This window comes from Lithobates pipiens, unplaced genomic scaffold (genome assembly GCF_037356315.1).
Source record: "Lithobates pipiens isolate NorthernLeopardFrog02 unplaced genomic scaffold, aLitPip1_a1.2 Scaffold_8, whole genome shotgun sequence".
NCBI lineage: Eukaryota > Metazoa > Chordata > Amphibia > Anura > Ranidae > Lithobates > Lithobates pipiens.
In genome coordinates this window covers 556,201,630-556,226,105 of record NW_027507903.1, presented here as the reverse complement: position 1 = coordinate 556,226,105, position 24,476 = coordinate 556,201,630, and the positions used below count along the sequence as shown (strand labels likewise).

Below are 24,476 nucleotides of genomic sequence, written 5' to 3'. Positions count from 1 at the left end.
CACCTGGCACTTTGGCCAATCAGGAAACAGGTCTCACTGACCTGCTTCCAGATTGGCGGGGAGGCAATGTGGTGTGAAAATAGCGAATATTCATTCGCTATGGTCACACAATTGGGTGGGATCAGGGCACACTCTCTGCCTCTGGCTCTAATCAGGTGCTTCAAAAAAATACACCCCCTCCTGCCCCCGCCATATGAGTCCATGCGTCTAGCATCCTGAAAGGGACCGGAGCACATGGATAGGGAGGCGCCAGCAGGGACGGGGGTGGCGCCCGTGCACCCCCAATGCACGGGCCACCACTGAATTTACCGTGGCATGTAACTCTGTTTTACAGGACACTTCCCAATTCCTATTCCCCATACTTTTTGAGTATGGTGAAGCATGAGTTCATCAGGTTCTTTTGGGCAGATCAATCCCCTAGAATAAAAATTGTGGTAATCAGTCTACAGAAACAAAGGGGAGGTATTGGTCTTCCCTATCCTTTGCAGGAAAATCAATCTGTGCCACAGACTTGATAAATTTAGCGATCTTGTTTCCCCACAGTACCTAATTCTTACAGCTGACCCGGCGATACTGTGTGGTAGACAACCCAGGATGCATCCTCCAACTGAGTCTCCAGGCTTTTCCATGAGGCACCAGCCTTGTTGCTCGGTCCTCTTCCGAAAAGGTCCTTCCCTGGATTCTCCAGTTGCATGGCTTCTCCCTTCAGGCAAGACAGCACAGGATCATCTCTGGATCAGTAGGCCCCAAAGCCTCTGGGCCTACCTTTCAGTTGCAGAGCCTCAGGCCAGCCGGCCTCAAGACATTGAATAAGGCAGCACACACCTCAGGCCAGGAGGGCCATGAGGTCAGGAAAAACGAACCACAGAAAATGGTGTCGGTACCTTAAGTACCCTTACCCAGAATGCACAGCTGGTAGACCACTCCCACCGGGCTGTTTCTGAGTAAAAGGGGCACCCAATGCATTTAGCCTGTGACACCCATGGTCAAGTGGAAATTAACACAACCCAACCAAACTGGTACAGAAGCCAGAACTTTAGCATAAATAATCTGAGTCAAACTGCAGCTTCAGACAAACTTAAATTTACAAAAATACTAGCATTGGTATTACAAATACCAGCACTACACTACATTGGATGTTCCCTGAGTCCAACCCTAAATGTTGTAGATGAAAAGAACATTTTTTTTGGTCATGTCTGTGAATATGATTCTTTTGGTGACAGCCATTTCCTCCTCGGTCCTCTTTCAGAGAGACATTATCACCACTCCTAGCTGGTTAGTTTATTGCATACAGGGCTAGAGCCTACAGGCTAAATGAAGATACCTGTCCCATCATGGTGTGACAATGGGTCACGGTGGAATACTGAATTATGAAAATGGAGGGCCTCACTTTGTCTTTTAGACAGCAAGGTGATCGGTTTCAAAAGACATGGTTTTATTGAACACAGTTTGTTGGTGGGATGCAGTGTGGTGTGGCGGCAATAATTCACACGGACAGGAGTAATATTAAGCTTGTATTGAACCAGATGCACTCATTGTTATAGCAAAGTGAACAGAGCAGGTTCCAGCATCTGTGGAAAGGGGCAGAATATGACCTGGCTGTTTCATGTCCAATGGACAGAAAATGTGCAGGAGAGATGTGACCCTACAGTTTTCCTTCTCTTCAGGAACCTCTCCCTACCACTAGTACTGTCCCAGATGGGGTACCTTTTCTCTACACTACCCACTCACAATAAGGGTGCCAGACCCAGAAGGCAGGGCCTTTAATAGGCTCTGCTTGACCCAATATGGCTGCTAGAGTCACATGGGGCAACAGCATCCAACAGGATTGCTTCTCAAGTGACTCAAGAAAACCTTAGAGGAACCAGGTTCCTCCTGACTACCTCTCCAGCTGCAGAGCCGCAGTGGTTGAGCATCGCCCGCAGTGGAGAAAATAAACTGCATCTGCCTACAAGTTCCTAGGAGTTAGGCTTAGTGGACGCAACCTGAATGATGCACCTGGACCACCGCATTAGCTTTCTTTCTTTCTGCAATTTTTTCCGGTTAATCTTACCACTAATAACTGCTTTACTATCCCTTATTCCTAATCCCCCCCTCCACCGCCTTACTATTTTAACATGAAAAACCCCAGTGAGGTCCTCTTCTACCCCGGCTAATGCTGAATATATAGTACCTCATCACAATGGATACAAGATTTCCCTGGCAAATGATTCTTTCTGTGCTGTTGGTTTATGCAATTGATGCCCTTTTCTGCTTTTCTTGATATGTATATTGTTGTCTTTTTTTTTCTCTATGTGATGTTACAATGCGGGGTACCTTTGTATCTGTAAACTAATTTGCTCTGTGGTCTACACGTTTAAAAAAAACATGAATTTACAAAAAAAAGAGTCAGTTCTGGGTGAATGCTGATAATCTTATTTCCTTATTTATAAGATGATCACAGGCTTGTGTATTGGTAAAAATAATAATTTGTGCTCTTTTATACAGGGTGATGTGCGGATTCATTAGGAATGCCTTATATGGATCGATTCCGCAGAACCTGTGGGTTTTTGGACATTGAGGATGCACAATGTGGCAGATTTCTGCGGAGATATTTCATCCTGGACAAGCAGGCCAACTACCTGGTTTGGTACATGGATAACCCACAGGTGAGCCTTGCCCATAGTAACCTATCAGTTTCAAAGCTATGCTTTCACCTCATCTTTTTAAATGGAAGGTCTTGGGGACCGAAATATCAGAGCTCCTTTGTTTTTACATTTACATTGTTTTTACATTTGCACACTCGAGGCCTGTCATTTTTATCTCAGCTTCACTACTTACTTCTTTTGGGCCAGGAACTTGCAACAAGGTGAAGACAGCATTGGTGTGACAGTTCTGGAAAAGAGTCCATAATTGCAGTTCTCATATTTCGCCACAGGGGTCCTTTAATTGTTAATGCATGAATTATTTGTGGCTTAATAAAGCCAACCCAAGATCAAAGTTTTTGTCTACTTTAAACATTTTTAGGTAGACATTACAAATGATAAACAGGCATTATAGTGTGTATAAAATGACCTGCCAGATCTATTAAAGTGCATTTATAGCCAAAACTATTTTTTATACATTTTTGGATAGAGTAGGTAAGGCCGCGTACACACGGGCGGACTGTTCGCCCAACTTTGTCCGCTGAACAGTGTTTGGGCGGACAGTCCGCTCGTGTGTGGGCTTTCAGCGGACAGTTTCAGCGGACAGTTGGACGGACAAGGTTTTTCGGAATTTCCGAAAAACTGTCCGCTGAAACCTTGTTTGAGCGAACAGTCCGCCCGTGTGTAGGCTTGTTCGTCAAACAAAGTTGCGCGCATGCTCAGAAAGGATTTTCACGCCGAAAGCTATAATGCAGTGTATAGGACGTCGTATTTTTCGACCCGTCGTACGTGCCGTTCACGTCATCGCGCACGGTTTCAGCAAACTGTTCGTCCGTCGTGTGTGGCCATGTCCGTCCATGCTAAGTTTGAACGGACTGTTTGCCGAAACTGTTGGACGGACAAAGTTGGGCGAACAGTCCGCGCGTGTGTACGCGGCCTAAGGCTTAAAAGCCTTGCTGGGTTATTTTTTGTTGCTTGTGTACCATTTGAGAGATTTCCCTTAATTTCCTGCAACAGGAATTTAGAGAACATCTCCCAAAATGAGAGGGACACCCCTATTAAACAGTTGTCCCCAGAACAGATGTCTCCAGTGCAAGATTTACCCTCACCTCGTGTTCTTGGTACAACCTGTGAAAACCACAGGAAAGTTACATTTTCGGTGAGAAGGTTACTTAAAACCCCAAAAAACAGTGTGTATTTTCTGAAAGCAGAGACCCTATAGAATAAATGGTATCACAGTTGCAATATGTATGCAACACAAATACTTTTGTTACACAAGCATATCTATATTTTCAGAAAAATAATACACTCACATTAATTTTAATGCACATAAACACAATCCTTTTTTTAAGTAAAGTATAAAAGAGGAAGTTGCATCGAGTAAATAGATACAAAATATGACACGCTTCAAAATTGTGTGCCTGAGAAAAACAACAAAAAAACTATGGTAACCAGAATTGTCCATAGGCAATGTTTTAAATGTGCTCAGCATTTTAGAGTTGACTTTGCATGATGGTCCTAGAATCATTGCTCTCATTACAGCGTGTGCAGCAATACTTGAATGTGTGTGGTGGAATCCTTGCTTTGTAATCTTCTAAACATTTTTTTTTTTTACTTTGTTTTATTACTATCACAAAGGAGGCTGAAAATGACCTTACTGTACACGTTGAGGTAAACCTCTTCTACTAGCCAGAAGCCAGGACTAACGAATTAAACAAACTTTTGGCTGACATAGCGTCCGAGAATATGTTTACATGCTGGTGGTGTTCCTGATGTAATAGTTGCACCATTGGCAGCTAAAGGGTTGTCCCTCTCCCCAAGACTACATAAAATTCCTACACTGTGTAACCATTCCGTAACAGGTACTTCCAGGATTTAAGCTGTATGTGACTTGCTCCATATGAAACAACAGGCCCAATCACCAAGCACCAACACCGAATTCATATCCCTATGTCAACTATGATTTGTATGGCACATAGCCTACATGGGGCAGATTCTCCAGCTCTTTAATCGGGACTGAACATTCCTATCCTTTACAGGCAAGGAAACTGCCATCTTAGCCTTTGTTTGATCTGCAATTGCCATGGTGCTGCACATCTGATCAGTAATGACACCTGCCATTTAATGGCTTGATAGTTTGGTTTAGAGCACAAGCCACTTTGACATTTATCATTCATGACATGCCTTGAATGTAAAGCCGCGTACACACGGGCGGACTGTATGGCCTACTTAGTCCGTCATACAATCCGACGGACAGTCCGTCATACTTTCGAATGAACGGACTTGACCACACACACCACTTTTTGAGCGGACTAATACGGCGTACTAAGTCCGCCATACTATCCGCCCTACTTTTGAAATGAACGGACTCGCCCACACACGCGGAGGAAAGTCCGCTCGTTTCGAGCGCGTCTCCAGGTAGGCAGGGCCCGCGAAGGAGATGTCGCTGACCCCGCCGCCTGGTATGGACTTAAAGGGGAACCCCAACGCCGGCGTGGGGGTCCCCCCCAAGTCCACAACAGACCCTTGTCCGAGCACGCTACCCGGCCGGCCAGGAAAGGGGGACGAGCGAGCGCCCCCCCCCTCCTAAACCGTACCAGGCCGCGTGCCCTCAACATGGGGGGGTGCCTTGGGGAAGGGGGGGCCGCGCGGCCCCCCCACCCCAAAGCACCTTGTCCCCATGTTGATGAGGACAAGGGCCTCTTCCCGACAACCCTGGCCGTTGGTTGTCGGGGTCTGCGGGCGGGGGGCTTATCGGAATCCGGGAGCCCCCTTTAAGAAGGGGGCCCCCGGATACCGGCCCCCCACCCTATGTGAATGAGTATGAGGTACAATGTACCCCTACCCATTCACCTGTAAAATAAAAGTACAAAAAAAAACACAACACACGAGATAAAATACTTTATTGCACAGCTCCGGGGGTCTTCCGTCTTCGGGGGTCTTCTCGCCGGACTCCTCCGCTATCTTCTTGTAGCTCTTTTGCTAGCGGAGGAGTCCGGCTTTCTTCCTCGCCGCCGGCCTCTTCTCCCCACTTCGGGGGTCTTGTCCCCCTCTTCGGTTCTTCTACCGGTCTTCTGTCTGTGTTGTGTTTTTTTTGTACTTTTATTTTACAGGTGAATGGGTAGGGGTACATTGTACCTCATACTCATTCACATAGGGTGGGGGGCCGGTATCCGGGGGCCCCCTTATTAAAGGGGGCTACCGGATTCCGATAAGCCCCCCCGCCCGCAGACCCCGACAACCAACGGCCAGGGTTGTCGGGAAGAGGCCCTTGTCCTCATCAACATGGGGACAAGGTGCTTTGGGGTGGGGAGGCCGTGCGGCCCCCCCCTTCCCCAAGGCACCCCCCCATGTTGAGGGCACGCGGCCTGGTACGGTTTAGGAGGGGGGGCGCTCGCTCGCCCCCCTTTCCTGGCCGGCCGGGTAGCGTGCTCGGACAAGGGTCTGTTGTGGACTTGGGGGGGACCCCCACGCCGATTTTTTTCGGCGTTGGGGTTCCCCTTTAAGTCCATACCAGGCGGCGGGGCCAGCGACATCTCCTTCGTGGGCCCCGCCTACCTGGATACCTGCTCGAAATGAGCGGACTTTTCTCCGGGCGGGAAAAGTCCGCTCATTTCAAAAGTACGGCGGACTGGCATACACACAGGCGGATTGTCCGCCGAAATGCGAGTACGACGGACAGTATTTAGAAAAATCCGAAATACTTAGTACGCCGGACTACACGCTGAAAAAGTCCACTGAAGCCCACACACGAGCGGACTGTCCGCTGAAATGTGTTTCGGCGGACTAAGTAGGCCATACAGTCCGCCCGTGTGTACGCGGCATTACTGTTCTGCTTTAACAGAGTTTAGGGGAAAGGGGTAAAGGGAACCTGCTGCTTTGTCCCCAAAGGCCTGCCTATAGGCCATTAAGTAGTGTGTATGGAACCCTACCCCCATAGGAGCCACTATGTAGCCTACCCGGATGCTTTTCCCAACAATTTTTTACAGTAAACACACAGTTCAATCACTCTTCAGGCTCACTAACCAGTTTAAGGGTATGCTTTTTCTGAAGCTTTATTGTAGAACTTGGATAGCTAGTGGATAATGGTAAGATACTCCAGTAACCCTTAGCATCGATTTAAGAACAGTTAACGTTCTCTTGTAGAACTATAAGCCGAGGAGATTTATCTTCCTCTCTGGATAGTCCAAGAAAAGTCCTTTCTCTTAGGCCGCGTACACACGGGCGGACTGTTCGCCCAACCTTGTCCGCTGAACAGTGTTTGGGCGGACAGTCCGCTCGTGTGTGGGCTTTCAGCGGACAGTTTCAGCGGACAGTTGGACGGACAAAGTCTTTCGGAAATTCCGAAAAACTGTCCGCTGAAACTGTGTTTGAGCGAACAGTCCGCCCGTGTGTGGGCCTGTCCGCTGTACTTTCGAAATGAGCGGACTGTTCCCGCTCGGAAAGTCCGCCCATTTCGAGCGCGTGTACAGGTAGGCGGGGCCCGCGAAGGAGACGTCGCGGGCTCCGCCGCCTGGAATGGGCTTAAAGGGGAACCCCAACGCCGAAAAAAATCGGCGTGGGGGTTCCCCCAAAGTCCACACCAGACCCTTGTCCGAGCACGCTACCCGGCCGGCCAGGAAAGGGGGGCGAGCGAGCGCGCCCCCCCTCCTGAGCCGTACCAGGCCACGTGCCCTCAACATGGGGGGGTGCCTTGGGGAAGGGGGGGCCGCGCGGCCCCCCCACCCCAAAGCACCTTGTCCCCATGTTGATGAGGACAAGGGCCTCTTCCCGACAACCCTGGCCGTTGGTTGTCGGGGTCTGCGGGCGGGGGGCTTATCGGAATCCGGGAGCCCCCTTTAAGAAGGGGGCCCCCGGATACCGGCCCCCCACCCTATGTGAATGAGTATGGGGTACAATGTACCCCTACCCATTCACCTGTGAAATAAAGTACAAAAAAAAACACAACACAGGGGAAAAAATATTTTATTGCACAGCTCCGGGGGTCTTCCGTCTTCGGGGGTCTTCTCGCCGGACTCCTCCGCTATGTGTGTGTAGCTCTTTTACTAGCGGAGGAGTCCGGCTTTCTTCCTCCCCGCCGCCGGCCTCTTCTCCCGACTTCGGGGGTCTTGTCCCCCTCTTCGGTTCTTCTGCCGGGCCACCGCGCCTTCTTGTAGCTCTTTTACAGGCGGTGGCCCGGTCTTCTGTCGCCGCTGCCTTCCGTTCTTCTGTCGCCGCCTTCGGTTCTTCTGCCGGGCCACCGCGCCTTCTTGTAGCTCTTTTACAGGCGGTGGCCCGGTCTTCTGTCGCCGCTGTCGTCGCCGCCGCCGCCGCCGCCTTCCGTTCTTGTTCTTCTTCTTGTTCTTCTGCTTCTTCTCCTGGAGATGTTGACTCGACGAGCTCTCCGGCCGGAATGCCAGAGCCGCGCTGTGCGGTCACTTATATAGTGACAATGGGGCGGTGTCACATGGTATATGTCACATGGGTTGGTCACATGGTGACCCCGCCCCCTTACGATGTCATAGTCCCCATGTGACATCAACCCATGTGACCAACCCATGTGACATATACCATGTGACACCGCCCCATTGTCACTATATAAGTGACCGCACAGCGCGGCGCTGGCATTCCGGCCGGAGAGCTCGTCGAGTCAACATCTCCAGGAGAAGAAGCAGAAGAAGAAGAACAAGAACGGAAGGCGGCGGTGGCGGCGACGACAGCGGCGACATCGGCGACAGAAGACCGGGCCACCGCCTGTAAAAGAGCTACAAGAAGGCGCGGTGGCCCGGCAGAAGAACGGAAGGCGGCGACAGAAGAACGGAAGGCAGCGGCGACAGAAGACCGAGCCACCGCCTGTAAAAGAGCTACAAGAAGGCGCGGTGGCCCGGCAGAAGAACCGAAGAGGGGGACAAGACCCCCGAAGTCGGGAGAAGAGGCCGGCGGCGGAGAGGAAGAAAGCCGGACTCCTCCGCTAGTAAAAGAGCTACACACACATAGCGGAGGAGTCCGGCGAGAAGACCCCCGAAGACTGAAGACCCCCGGAGCTGTGCAATAAAATATTTTTTCCCCTGTGTTGTGTTTTTTTTTGTACTTTATTTCACAGGTGAATGGGTAGGGGTACATTGTACCCCATACTCATTCACATAGGGTGGGGGGCCGGTATCCGGGGGCCCCCTTCTTAAAGGGGGCTCCCGGATTCCGATAAGCCCCCCGCCCGCAGACCCCGACAACCAACGGCCAGGGTTGTCGGGAAGAGGCCCTTGTCCTCATCAACATGGGGACAAGGTGCTTTGGGGTGGGGGGGCCGCGCGGCCCCCCCTTCCCCAAGGCACCCCCCCATGTTGAGGGCACGCAGCCTGGTACGGCTCAGGAGGGGGGGCGCGCTCGCTCGCCCCCCTTTCCTGGCCGGCCGGGTAGCGTGCTCGGACAAGGGTCTGGTGTGGACTTTGGGGGAACCCCCACGCCGATTTTTTTCGGCGTTGGGGTTCCCCTTTAAGCCCATTCCAGGCGGCGGAGCCCGCGACGTCTCCTTCGCGGGCCCCGCCTACCTGTACACGCGCTCGAAATGGGCGGATTTGCCTCCGCCTTACGTGGGCGAGTCCGTTCATTTCAAAAGTTGAGCGGACTGTTTGGCAAACAGTTCGTTGAAACAGTCCGCTCGTGTGTGGGCAAGTCCGCTCATGCAAATTTTGAGCGGACTGTTTGCCGAAACTGTTTGACGAACAAGGTTGGGCAAACAGTCCGCGCGTGTGTACGCGGCCTTAGAATTAAATAGACTAAGCTCTTCAGGACACAGGACACAATTTCCACTTTGAAACTGCTGACACAAGTGTGCTCTACGATCTCTCTCACCAGTCTCTACTCACAAATGTCTTTGTAAATATTGGTTGCCTCCTTCCAATTTCCTTGCAATATTGCCACCCTGTGATACTATACTAGATCTCCAGACAACAGTTCCTCAGTCAGCTTTCAGCAACTTTCAGAAAAGCAGGCCTCTAGGTCGCCCATCTGAGGCCTCAACACCCAGCAGGCATATAGCAGAATGGGCCAAGGGGCTAGAAGCCCCCCCCCCTGGCTGTGTTCTCCTCTTTGGGGAAAAAGACCAGGCTGCTCTCTGGCTCAGAGTATTTATACAGACTCCCAGTCACTATCTGGACACCTCTCCCCAGGGATTGGCCTGTGCTTTATGAATATTCAGCTGCTTATTAGACTCTTCCTGCCCACTAACTTCTAGATCATTTCTGAATCAGCCAGGGGAAGTAATCAATCATGCAGCCACCAAGACAAAGAAAAGGGCAGAACAATCAACACAGCCACACTAATTACAGTGAACCAACACTAAATTTGCCCAACAATGATCTGCAGCTCCACTGGATACAGTGAGCACAAAACGAAATTGACCTAATTCAGGCACCTATTCACCTAATCCTAGCACCTATCTAGGAGGGTGCTACATGTAGATAACTCCAAATTATATATGGCAACATGAATGTCAGTATATTGCATTAAGGAAGTTATTTTCTTCTACATCATACGGTAACACATGCGGCTACATGATTGCAGGAGTTTGCTGTAGGTTTTAATTTTAACTGCATTCATTTGAGCCCGCCATTTTACCACATTAGAATATAGGCTATAGTACCAGCTTGCCTAGAGGATTGCCCAGTAACACAGGCTGAGATGAGAGGAGCCCTATCCAGGTAGTGGTCAGCATCATCAAGATGTGATCAGAGTGACTCATTCCAGTGACCCGGCTAAGGATTTGGAAGCAAGTATAATGATATGGAATAAAGAGAAGATCAGCCAGTGTGGCTCCCTAGCTTATTGCGGCCTGTTTACAACACTTCCTGTTACGGGGAATACAACGCAGTCTTCCTCTAAGTGGCATTAGATCACCCTCTAAATGCTCTTTACAGACAGATTTAACCCGATTCAGCAATATTTAATCACAGATGCCTCCAGAAATAAAGGGATGGGCAGGCACTTTATCATGACAGTTCAAAGGGATTGTGTTATATACAGGGAGAAAAGAAAGAGACAGGTTCACTTTAATATATAGTGCCAGTAAACCCACCAGTGAACCATTAGTGTTTTGGGGAGGGGGGAATAAAAGTACCAATGTCCGCCAATGATGGGGAAGGGGGTGGAGGTAGGTGGATTTTAAAATACCATTGATAACCAATGTTGTGGGATTGTCTTTTAGGGGGTTTAAAATGCCATTATTTACCAATGATTATGGTATTTGTTTTTACGGGAGGGTGATTAGAGTGCCACTGACCAGCACTGATTTTGGGGGATATAAAGTTTCATAGTTTCATAGTTAGTAAGGTTGAATAAAGACACCAGTCCATCCAGTTCAACCTGAGTGAGTGTCTACAATAGACCCCATCCCTGTACATTGCACACTCACATTGGTCCTTACCCTCAAGGTGCCCACAATCCAAGGTCCCCATTCATATACTAGGGCCAATTTTGGACAGAAGCCAATTAACCTACCTGCATGTCTTTGGATTGTGTGTTTGGTTTATTCATGATATCTAGCAATTGTACACAGTGCAGTTTTAGTGCAATGCAATTTCATCTTCCAAGTTAGTGGGGTCAAAGTGACATTTGTTTTTGACTGCAGTGATAAATTCAGAACAGGAAAATTTTTCTTGAACAAACTAATTTCCTGATGTGAACACGGCAGCATACATGTGATAGCTCTCTCCCTAGCTTCCTCATTCCCTCCTCCCATGGTTGCCTCCAGGACTTCTCCAGAGCCTCTCCAATCCTATGGAACGCCTTACCCCAATCTGTCTAAATTTTCTCCTACTCTATTAGCCTTTAGACGATCCCTGAAAACCATTCTATTCAGAGAAGCCTATCCTACCCACACCTGACAAATGTATTTTCATTTTCTCCATCGCTCATCCTCCACAGTTATTACCTTTTGTTCCACTTGACCCTCCCTCCTAGACTGTACGCTCTAACGAGCAGGGCCCTCTGAATCCTCCTGTATTGAATTGTATTGTAAGTGTACTGTCTGTCCCATGTTGCAAAGCACTGTGCAAACTGTTGGCGCTATATAACTCCTGTATAATAATAATCATAATAATATAGCTCCACCCCTATATTCACCCATAGAACCTGTTTAAATCTATAAAAGGAAAGCTAGAGGGACCTCCCCATTCTCTGTACATCCTCCGAGAGGCTGTTTGTGTTTCCATCAATCAAGTTCAGAGGAGGAAGCTAAAGCAAAACCTTGTTATCTTGGAATGACAAGGTCATCCAGAAAACTTACAGTGCGACCAGGCAAGAGCTTCCAGAAGTGATAGAGACTCATTCAGCTAGGTCCATTTTTGGTCCTTGAGTTCAGGGCAGTGCATGCAAATTGCCTAATGAATACATCTGCAAAGCAGCAGGCTGGTTGCCGCAGTACGCCTGCCCCAGGCGCTACAAGGAAGATCCAGGGGCTTGTACATCAATGGACTTCGATGGAATGGCGGTTCAGTCTGCCATGTCCATTGTAATAAAGTTTGATTATACATTTTAGCCCTCCCTGTTTAGCTTGTTATTTATCACATGTATGCTGCCATGTTGGCATCATAGAATCCTAAAAAAAGAAAATTGGATCAAATACTTGTGTAATGTAATTTTCTTTCCCGATGCCAATCCATGGCAGCATACAAACCCTCCCTTTTTCGATCTTGATATTTTTACAGAGGATGGGGGAGATTGGTTTCCTTTTTATAGTTTTAAACAGGTCCTGTGGGTGGATATGGGGCGGAGCTATATCACATGTATGGATCAGGAAAGGAAATGGATCAGGAAAGGAAAATGACGGTAAATATTTGATACAAATACAAGGGGTGTTACCAATATCACAAACATCAAAATTAATTGTATAAATAAATCAATACGTGCAAATGTGCAATGGTGTAGATCACAAAGCACACAATCAAGCCAAAAACATTATTGAAATAGTGTTGCTCCCAATAAAAAATATTAACAGTATCACAATCGTAAAAATGTATTTGTATAAATAAATTAATAAGTGCAAATGTGCAAAAGTGCAAATCATAAGGCACACAATCAAACCAAAAATATAAAGTAAAAAATCGTGTTGCTCCAAACAAGCTATAAAGTGCAAAGTGCATATAAATCAGTCCACTCAAATATGTCCAAATTGTGCAATCAGTCCAACGGATGATGATAACCATGCAAAGTGAATAAGGGTGCAGATTACACCGTTCCTCCACACTTCAGTGCTTATGGTGCACCCCTTGTTTCCCCCAGCCTCTCACCTCAAATCAAGGTCCCTAAGGACCGGATCACACTTCAGGGATAATGGGCCGGCAATCTTCCACCTCCTCTTAAATATAACCTCCAGGACACCAACTTATAATCTCCAATTCCCAATCCGGGTTATATCATAATGGGGAAAGAGAATAAAGGGGCCTCCAATGTGTAGTATAATTAAAAAAACGTTTATTCATAAAAATATCCACACTTACATATGAATCCAGTAATTCGCGAATGTAAACAATGGTACTTCCGGTCTCGGCCGCGACCGGAAGTGACGATCAACACCTAGCTCCTCTCTGACGCGTTGCGTCACATACCACGTGACTTTCTCAAAGGAAACCTTTTCTCTAACGGAAACCTGCCTGTCTTACATCAGAGGGGTGCGGGGTCACCCATACATCACGGGGAACCCTGGGTTTCCCCTTGCGTCAGAGGGGGGCTGGGTCAGGTGACGGGTGGCCCCGCCCTCCGCATATAACAAACGTCAGGCTGCCGGAATCCCCGCAGTGTCTCCTCAGTGGAGACAGAAGATGGATGGTTTCACTGCGCTGATTCAGATGAGCCATCGCTGGACCCCCGGAGAGATGATCGTCCGTCGCTGGATGGAAAGAGTGGATTACCACTGCTGTAATCTTTTTTTTATTTTTTTTTATTTTTAATAAAGGAATTTTTCAAAAGTGTGTTTGTCTTATTTAACTATTTTTTACACTTTCTTTGTGAAATGGTAGGGTACCCCCTTACCATTTCAAACAGGGGGGGCCGGGAACTGGGGGTCCCCTTGTTAAAGGGGGCTTCCAGATTCTGATAAGCCCCCGCCCGCAGACCCCCACAACCACCGGCCAGGGTTGTGGGGATGAGGCCCTTGTCCCCATCAACATGGGGACACGGTGCTTTGAGGGGTCACAGACCCCCAAAGCATCCTCCCAATGTTGAGGGCATGTGGCCTGGTACGGTTCAGGAGGGAGGGGGCCGCTCTCTCGTCCCCCCCTCTTTTCCTGCGGCCTGCCAGGTTGCGTGCTCGGATAAAGGGTCTGGTATGGATTTTTAGGGGGACCCCCACGTCAATTTTTTTTTAATTTGACGCGGGGTTCCCCTTAATATTCAGGTCTGGTATGGATTTTTAGGGGGACCCCCACGTCAATTTTTTTATAATTTGACGCGGGGTTCCCCTTAATATCCATACCAGTCCTGAAGGGTCTGGTATGGATATTTAGGGGGAACCCCACGTCAATTTTTTTTAAAATTTGACACAGGGTTCCCCTTAATATCCATACCAGACCCTTCAGGTCTGGTTTGGATTTTTAGGGGGACCCCCACGTCAATTTTTTTTAAATTTGACGCGGGGTTCCCCTTAATATCCATACCAGTCCTGAAGGGTCTGGTATGGATATTTAGGGGGAACCCCACGTCAAAGTTTTTTAAAATTTGACACAGGGGTCCCCTTAATATCCATACCAGACCTGAAGGGCCTGGTAATTGAATTTGGGGCACCCCCACGCTTTTTTTTTAAATTTTTTTTTTTTTTTGATCAATGACTTTCAATGAGTGCTCTCTGTATTACGGAGCCGACAATTCATAATAGCTGCGAGTGATTTTAAAGGACTTTTTTTCCTGCATAAATGACACTTTGTGCAAGGACAGTTCTAAGCACCAGAAACATGCGCCCCTTCACAGGCATACTATAGACACCCCCCCCCCCTATGAAATTTAAAGGAATATTACACTTTTATTGTTTCACTTTAATCATTATTAAAATCACTGCTCCCGAAAAAACGACCGTTTTTAAAACTTTTTTTTGCATTGATACATGTCCCCTGGGGCAGGACCCAGGTCCCCAAACACTTTTTAGGACAGTAACTTGCATATTAGCCTTTAAAATTAGCACTTTAGATTTGAACGTTGGAGTCCCATAGACTTTAATAGGGTTCTAAAGTTCACACGAAGTATGCTATATACTAGCTCCGTCTAATCTTCTTTATACATTCGACAGACACCATAAGCCTTCAAAGACAGATTCGACCGTAATTCATGTGGATTTAAACAAAATAAATAAAAACGAATTTCGGGAGTAACTAAATAAGTAAATTTTTCGGACGAAAACGAAATTCCGAAACGAAATATTTTACTCTGCTCATGTCTACACAGAATAACTTCAGAGGTCTAGTGGTGTCCATGCCTCGACATATCAGGGCTGTTTTGATGGCAAAGGGGGACCTACTCACTATTAGATGGGTGGTCATAAAGCTACTGTATGTCTGATCAGTATATAAGTCATGTAAATATATGTCACAATCTATTTTGGTGGAAATTAAATGCTTTTGAATGAATAATTTAAATGTTTGGGGTATCATCTTTTTCTGGGGCTCAGAGATAATGTACATAGTAGAATTGCAGAGATATTAAAAGAAATAATATATGCATACATTTTTGCTTTCCAGAATCTTCCCCCCAACACAGGACCAGTGGGCTCCTTAAAACTGACTTATATCTCGAAAGTAAGTAAACACACTGACCCTTTATAAAGTAATACTTTTTTTTCCATTTGGTAAAAATTTGCAAAGTATACATCTAATATACGATTTTTTTTAAAAAGGGACCATGCCATGCATTTTAATGAGAGCACAGCAAAGATGCAGCATGCAGGATTTTTTTAATTGTGCCACATCTAAACTGCACAGCATACGCACAGGTGTGAATGGGGCCTTATCCAAACAGTCCAAAGCAAAATTAAGAATTTACTATCATTCCATATTACTTCAATCAGTAAGGCTTCTTTCACAGGGGGAAAACAAGGTAAAAACAAGTAGTTGAGCTGCAGTTTTATTACCCCCCCCCCCCCCAGCCACCCACCTAAAACCTACAATACAACCAGAGGGGGCAGTGGCGTAACTAGAACCTTCAGGGCCCCCGATGCAAGAAACCATGAAGGGCCCCCCTGAACCCCAGCCAGGGCCCTTCCCTCCGAATCCGGCGGTGGAACTCCAGGGCGTGGTCACAGGTATGACCTTTGTCTTTGTAGTTCCACCACTGGTATCAGTAGTTTTTTTTATTATTTTAATTTTATTTTAGGTGCCCCATTGGGGGACTGTCTCTAGGCAGGGTGGGGTCCCCGTCCCCAGAAGAGATGAGGTTACTTTCATCCAGGGCAGATGAAGTTACTGCCCCCAGGTGAGAAGGGGCCCCTGTTCCCAGGGGAGGTGGGGGTCCCTGTCCCCACGTGAGAAGGGGTCCCTGTCCCCAGGGGGAGATGGGGGGGGGTATGTAATGGTGTGTGGGGGATGGGGTACTCTCACTCACCATGACCAAGCTGTAGGCTGCGCACTCATCCATGTTGGCCTGGGCTCCATCCAGTGTGCTGGACGGATGATCAGCATATCTCCCAGAAAGACCTTTCATTATCTGTGTATGACGGGAGAGGAGGGGGGCTGGCAGACAAGCCTACAGTGTCCACCGGGGAGCTCTCATAGGGCTGAACTGCATCTGTGTGCTTAAAGTTTGTTTACCCGGGAGAAGTATGCAGTGCAGGCCGGACTCGGGGGGGGGGGGGGGGGCGCGGGACTCTGGCTGGGGAAAACAGACATCGGACTGAGCGGCAATGCATGGAGCAGGAGAGGGGTACTCTGAAGAGCCGGCTGAGGACACAGGTCATGCGGGGAATGCACAACTAAAGAGCAGCCAGTGCGATAGTCGAGCATGGAGCTCTGCTAGTCACCCTCCAGCCACCCGTGTGCATGGTGCACTGGTACCCCTAGCTGCCTATGCTGCTGCCGGCCATATGTAGAGGGGGCTGCATGGGCCCCCTGCATCACAGGGCCCGGTTGCGGTCGTGACTGCTGCACCCCCTATAGTTACGCCCCTGAGAGGGGGCTGTTCTCATGCCAAGGCTGCAATGCTTTGCACTGCGAACGCTGAAAACTTATTGAGGCATGTCGAGTTGACAGGCAACACCACCTGTCAAACATGCTTATTCAAGACAATGCTACTGAGCCAGTCAATTAGTCCCATTAAAATTGTCACTCTACAACAAAAAACAAACAAAAAAAACAGGCCTTTAGAAGACAACAGGATCACCTCCTGAATGCCTGACATTGGCTGCTTAGCCACTCTGAAAAGTGGTCCACTGCAAATCCTTTTTCAGAGGCTAAACAAATGTGATCTTAGCCTAAGCGCTCATTCAGATGTGCAACAGACTTTGCGGCAGATCTGCAGTGGATGCCCCATTTGACAGGTGGCTGGGAGGTGACATGTCTCCTTCTCACGATCTCTTTCATCCTCGAAAAGGCTGAACCTTTATACCACTATGGCCCTATTAACTTGAAAGGTAGTTCCATCGCTGAATGCAACATACTATTCAATTTTTACCGTGGCCCCAAAGCAAAGCGTTGCGCCTGCTGGATGTGTACAACCCTGAGCAGCCTGAATCCCTGTTCAGGTGGTCAGTCAGGGGTGGAAAAACAATGTCTCAACTGCCTGTTTTTACTGACCCCTGGCTGCATGTCTGAATGAGCCCTAGGACAGCAAAAAGAAAATCCCTTCAACAATATTAGTAAGGACCGGTTCACACTGGAAAGCACATTTTCCTGTGCGTTCCCACGCGTTCCTATGCTGTCTGGTTTTGACAGCTCATTGAAAGGGCTGCAAAACTCACTGGAACTCCAAGTACTACTTTTGAAGATCGCACTGCGCCAAACCACAGGGTACTACGATACGGAGGTGTGCTTGGTGTGCCATTAACTATTACTATCACTACTGTGTGAGTTTTCCATTGGCAGCATGTCCACCTGCAGTGCGGGGAACATGCATGGAACCTTTCCTGCACCATGTTCTGCTACAAATTGGCCCTTAGGGTTCTGAATTATCAGGATTAATGAAGAGCCTAATTATAATGGTATTAAATATAAATATAAGTTAATAGTTCACATTAGACCAAGTTAATCGCAGACAAAAAGGGTTGACAACGCCCAGGAACTGAACAGGAATTGATGGGTAATGGCTGCAATGAACCACATATATACTAAAAAAAGGTTGTTGGCAATTTATTCCAAAGATTAGAACAGTATAAATTTGAATGACAACGTTACCACAAGGCTGTAAGGCTGGCTCAGGCACTAATGGATCACTAGGACCGACCGGGACAACCAACCACAAGGGACACTGACCATGGAAAGCCACAAGGACACGCCAGCTGAAGTGTGTGGTGTGTAGAGCCAGACCCGCCAGCAAGGGAAGATGGTGTCACTGACACTGGCAATGTGAATAGAGCCAAGCAGCTGACTGTGTCTCACATCACAGTTAAGACTACAGCAAGGGTTAATGTTAGAGTAACAGCAAGAGGTAGTGTTAGGATTACAGCGAGGGTTGGTGTTGGGGTTACAGTGAGGATTAGTGTTACAGTTACATTGAGGGTAAGTCGTGTTACAAGGAGGGTATTACGGTTAGAGGGAGGTTTAATGTTGTGGTTACAGAGAGGGTAAGTAGTGTTTGGGTTACAGGGAGGGTGAGTGTTAGGATTACAGGGAGGGTTAGTATTTGGGTCACATGGAGGGTAAGCAGTGCTAGGGTCACAGGTAGGGTTAGTATTAGGGTTACTGGAAGGTTTAGTGTTTAGGTTACAGGGAGGGTAAGTAGTGTTAGGGTTACAGGGAGGTTTAGTGTTTGGGTTACAGGGAGGGTGAGTGTTTGGGTCACAGGGAGGGTAAGTAGTGTTAGGGTTACAGAGAGGGTTAGTGTTAGGATTACAGTGAGGTTTAGTATTTGGTTTACAGGGAATTTGAGTGTTTGGGTCACAGGGAGGGTAAGTAGTGTTAGGATTACAGGGAGGGTAAGTGTTACGGTTACAGGGAGGTTTAGTGTTTGGGTTACAGTGAGGGTAAGTAGTGTTAGGGTTACATGGAGGGTAAGTAGTGTTAGGGTTACAGGGTGGGTTAGTGTAAGGATTAAGTATGGGTTACATAAAAAGTTATTGTGAGTGTGGCCCAAAGGTGGAACATTAATCTCTGTTCTGAGAGCTCTGTGCCAAAACCACAAGCGCTGAGCTCATTGTGTAGAAAGCTAATATACTGTACCTTTGGTGAAAACCACATATCAAAATGATCAGCAGATATAGGGAGGAAAGTGACGTATTTTTTCGGTCTTGAATTTGTCCTGTAAAAATTGAGATCGGCCCTTTCCTTTCCACATCCTGACCCTCCCAATGGGTTCTTTAATGCTGTATCTATGTGAATTCAGGAGGCTGGGAGGAGGGTGAGTCTCAGTTCTCATGGAAAAAGTCCACCATCTGTGATAGATTTACTTTTTGTCTTTCAGATTCAGAACTATTTCTGTTTGAGGTCAATGGCTATAACACTGGGCCAGATTAAGAATGGGGTGGACAAAGTTATAAGTAAATTGTGCCAACTGCTGCCAATTTTAATCTAAACCATGCTATCTAGTTATTATTACAAGAATTAACACAGCATGGCCTGTATTCAGTGCTACATGTTTTCCCTGCCACCCTGTGTACTGGCCCAGGAGCATTAATAAATATGGTTCTATTGTAAAAGCCATCAGCTGGGGTGATCGGGAACCTCAGAGATGCACTGTATAAGGCAACTGAGGGCAGCAGCAGCAACTATAGGTGTTTTTTTATGCCATCCTTTTTGCGTATTACCAATATGTAACCTTAGACATCCCAGTTAAACTAGGTATGGCTAACCTAGTTTGCTCTAAAACTGAACCTATAGTGAGTGGTTGATAACAGTCTCAGCAACAGCCTACTGTCAATCATCAATGCTGAAAAAGAGGTGTTTATTGGCATACATGACGACTTTGCAACACTTTTCCTTCCAAATGTAATGTATAATCTCAAGAGAGACATACACCACAGCTCAAAGGCAGGTCCTGGGAACTCAGAGATAATTGCTCCAGGTGAATATTATTTGAATAAAGCATCGTTTTAGCATTGGAGTGCGGCCGTCCAGAGTTCTGTCATTATCCACATTGTAATGTATAATCTCTTTTATATTGAGTTTGCAGATAGTACAGAGCAATAGCAAAATTGTTCATTACAAAACCAGACAAACACACAGTTTCTGAGGTATATTAGTACAGTACATATCCAGTAATGCAGAGAATCAGATTGGAAACACAATTAGAGAAAATCAATATGAGGTTACACATAAGGCATCAGGGTGTACTGCCTCAAGCTGGGTACACACTATCACTTTTACAGTCGGGTACAGTGGGAAACGCTGTACTAACCATGCAAGGTTAGTCCAGCAGTCTAACATCTAATATTATAAAGAAGCTGTGAAAATGTTACAAAATTGAAATCAAATTAAAAAAGAAAATTTGTAAAAATTTTAAATTACCGTATTTATCAGCGTATAACACACACCCCAAGTTTAGGAGGGAGATGTCCTGTGTATCTCGGCGGTGCTCGGGTATTTTCGGCTGCACGCTGACGTTCTCGGCTATTTTTGGCCCTTCTCGGCTATTTTCGGCTACACTCAGCCGTTCTCGGAAAGTCGCAGAGAACGGTCGAATGTGGCCGAAAAGAGCCGAGAACGGCCGATAATACCTAAAGGCCGTCGAGAGCGGCAGACAGGGTTAGGAAGGGCGTGGGATCGGCGTATAACACGCACCCCCGATTTCCCCCTCATTTTAGGGGGAACAAGGTGCGTGTTATACGACGATAAATACGGTAAATTTAAACAGAAAATAAAACTAAAAAGAAGCTGTATTCAGTGTGTGTAGTGCCCAGCGGTCTCCCCCTCTGAGCTGTTGTATTCTGAGAGAGGGGTGCCCCCCCTCCCGGCCAGAACACTCTGATCAGCGCTCTCTGCCATTGGCTGAGGGCACTAATTTGGAGTCGGTCAGCTGCTGGTTTTCCAGAATGCTTGCCCGACAGACCAATATACACATGGGCTGAGTGATGGTTTTTTTTTCACCAGCAAATGTCTCCCATCATTTGACCCATGTGTACCCGCCTTTCCCTCAGCTACCCATTAACATAACAAATGTGGTCACAAGGTAGGGATAAACATATAACATTGAACATGTCTACTAGACTGATAGTAATACATAACCACAATCTATGATCATCAATAGGAGTGGTAGTCTTTCCACATTTTAATATTTATCAGCTAATATTATAAAGAAGCTGTGAAAATTTTAAAAAATGTAAGTCAAATTAAAAATGAAAATTTCTAAAAATGTTAAATTCAATTTAAACAGAAAATAAAATTAAAAAGAAGCTGCATCCTGTGCGTAATGCCCAGTGGACAGCATACATGAACTGCAGAAGTCAATAATGCAAAAGGTTCGAGTTAGGAAACATTTGTTATGTAGAGCAGACGTTGTTTCCTGAATTAATGCCAGGATATTTTTAGTGCCAGGTCTTTTCACACTTTTTTTTTTTTAACCACGTTCTGAATCATTAACAGATCATGTAGAGAGTTTCACAACAGAAAATGCGAGAGTCGGTTCAAGAGTGTGACATTTCTGTTCACAATGCATGAACTGTACAGTCTGTCCAATTGAACCCGGGACCTAAAAGGTCAAGACGGACAAAAGGGAGCCATGTTGGGACCCAGGATGTTAGGAGAAGGAAGAGCCTCCTTTTTAAGACAGGGTGCATAAATAACACCTTTGGCATACCTTTAGCAGGTATGGGAAATGCTGGATAGTGTGTTCCTGAAGGTCCTAGATCGTTCTACTATCATTGGCACCCGCTATCAACAGCTATTGCAGTTTATTTCTCTGTGCTTACTTCAGGTATTTTTTAAATGTTTTAAGCTGTGCAATAAGGCTGGGTCCATTTTTGCCAGCAGCATCTCAGGAAGTATTGCAAGAGGTAATAGTAATGTCAGAAAATGCACATATAGAGGAATTTCATGTGTAATGTAGCAGGGTATGTAAGAGGGAGGGTAAAAACCTTTTAAAAAATAGTGAACATCAGTAGGGAAGTAAGCTATTTATCGTGCAAGGCTTGCTTATTATATCAATGTCTTGAAAGGCTCCACTTAAGCCTCCAGACCTTGAAATATGTATATATTGGTTCCTCCTGCTGTCCACTTTGCCAGGTACATTCCAACCGGAACTCGCTGTCAGTTTGACAGCTGAAGACAGCTGAAGTCCTGGTGTGCAAGCAGGAGTAAGAGGAGCTCCTTCTTCAATGGTCACTGTAATATACCTGTATAAGGAGCCTGAGATAAGAGTGGCTTCTTGCTCAATTCTCATCTGAGCACCCCTGGGATTTGAGACAGGCACTGCTAGGGCAATGGAAAGGCACAGGTATCATGAAGCTGGAGCTACAGACTTCCTGAACTTGGGCGTGCTGGTGTCAGGTACGCAGCAATGAGGGCACCCTGAGTTCATCCAGACCAGCAGAGAGCAGAGCTAGGTCACAAGCTGAAATTGGTAACAGCTGGGCAGAAATGCACCAAATCACAAGCGGGATCAAGGTTAAAGAATTGGTCAAGAGTCCAGGCGGAGGTTGGTAACACAGATAGACAGCAGACATAAACACGCTGGGGTAGTCCAGAGGCAGGTCAGACGAAAGCCAATAACAGAGTCAAGCAATATTAAGGATCAATGATAACAGAGATACAAGCTGAAAGATAATCCAGCAATGATCCCACACAAGCCTTGTGTCTAAATAGTCCGCTAGGTGCTAGAATCTATGGTGGGCATGCCACTGCGTCCATGTGCATGCTGTTCATAGTTGCTAACAGTCCCGATTTTCCTGGGACAATCCCGATTTTGGGACCCTCATCCCAATTTAATCTTGCCCCAATTGTTTTCCTGGGATTTTGCTTTTGTCCCAGGAAAATCAGGTATGTTTTTGGCTAAAAACAGAAATGGCTACACAATAATGGCTCCCGCCACCACCACAAGTGTTGTTTCCCCTTGTGTTCAGTGCAGAGGAGGTGGGCAGCCAATCAGCTTCTCTCTTCAGTGTACAAATAGAAAATTCTACTGTACACTGAAGCCTATTGGCTGCAGGGATTGTCGACCCCTCCCCACACTCCACTGAATGCAAGGAAGACGTAATAAGCTTCCACTCGGGGAATGGTGGGAGTGACGGGAGGGAAGAAGGGAGGCTTCACCTGGCTGTTCAGGAGTTCTCTGGCTGACCCGTCCGTGACATAGCTGTAGCCTGTCAGTGTAATGGGGGTGAGGAGTAATAGGGGGAGGGGGTGTACACAGTGTATGGGCGGGAGCACTAATGTTGTTCTCCTTACATGGGAGGCTTGGAGCTTTCCCTGCAATACCCTTCTCATAGGCTGATTCCTGGCATGGAAGGACCAGAGCTACGCTGGCTGAGCACACTGATGGTCCTGGCTCCCTCCCCCATTGTCACCACCATACCTCTTCCCCCCTCCCCCCATGTCACCATACCTGTTCCTCCTCCCCCGTGTCACCACTATACATGCACCCCCATGTCACCACCATACCTGCACCCTCCCATGTCACCACCATACCTGCACCCCCCCTCCCCCCATGTCACCATCATACCTGCACCCCCCCCCTGTGTCACCACCATGCCTGCACCCCCCTCTCCCCATGTAAACACCATGCCGGCACCCCCCTCCCCCATGTCAACACCATGGCTGCACATGCCTCGCCCCATGTAAACACCATGCTTGCCCCCCTTCCCCATGCCAACACCATGCCTGCTCCCGCCTCTCCCCATGTAAACACCATGCCTGCACCCACCTCTCCCCATGTAGTTGGCAGACAGAGACAATTATATTACTAAAATCAATATTAAAGCAGGGGCACCTGTATGGATGTGTTACAGAGAAAGTTGGACTTCAGGGATGCCTGCAACTGCTACTGCACACAATTTGGATGATTCTTACCACATCGATCTTTCTAACACAGCTTTCTCTGTAACACATCCATTCAGGCGTCGCTGCTTTAATATTGATTTTATTATATAATTGTCTCTGTCTGCCCCCTACAACCCCGGATGCGATACAGGACCTGTGGCCTCTTTGGGGTGCCTTTCTCCTGACACAATTCTCATCGGGAGCTGGGTGAACCTCCAATTTTGGCAGAGGCCTATATAATTTCCCTGAGGAAGCCAATGCTTTGGCGAAACATGTACGAATTGATTACCTGTACTACTAGCCTTCTAAAACCCGGGCCCGTTTTCCCCTTTTTCATAAATTCAATATATGTACCGTATTTGTCAACAGCCTTGTATATTTATACATTGATGTCTATGTCTTTTTTCTATATATGTAAATAAAGTATATTGATATTTTATGTACCTTTTGTAATTTCTTATTTATTGCCACCATTATAATCCCCTCCCCCTATCTCCATTTGCATTTGCCTAATACTAAGGGAGCACTTTGGACTATTTTATGGAAAGAAATTTGCACCGTCTATGGCTGGCCTAAGCAGTAAAATGATTGATTCTGCCTATCTCTGTAAATTTATTTACTAAGATAACAAAAAGCTAATTATTTTCATCTCTTCTTGTTTAAACATTGTTGTGATGAGCATGCTACTCTTGCTGTTGGCCAAAATTCTGCAATCAGTTTTAACGATGGTTTAGTTTAAAGCCGTAATGGAGGTACTGTAGATGTTAAGTCA

The 24,476-nt window shown here is 47.0% G+C and overlaps 1 protein-coding gene across 1 annotated transcript in view; it reads left to right on the top strand.

Annotated features, from left to right (window-relative positions):
• Window positions 1–24,476, top strand: part of PLEKHA2 (pleckstrin homology domain containing A2) — a 155,725-nt gene that overhangs the window by 12,122 nt on the left and 119,127 nt on the right. The window contains exons 2-3 of the mRNA XM_077469962.1: window positions 2,488–2,648; window positions 15,329–15,385. Of these exons, the coding sequence (XP_077326088.1) occupies window positions 2,511–2,648; window positions 15,329–15,385 (195 nt within the window). The 5' untranslated portion in view covers window positions 2,488–2,510. The remainder of the gene's footprint in view (window positions 1–2,487; window positions 2,649–15,328; window positions 15,386–24,476) is intronic.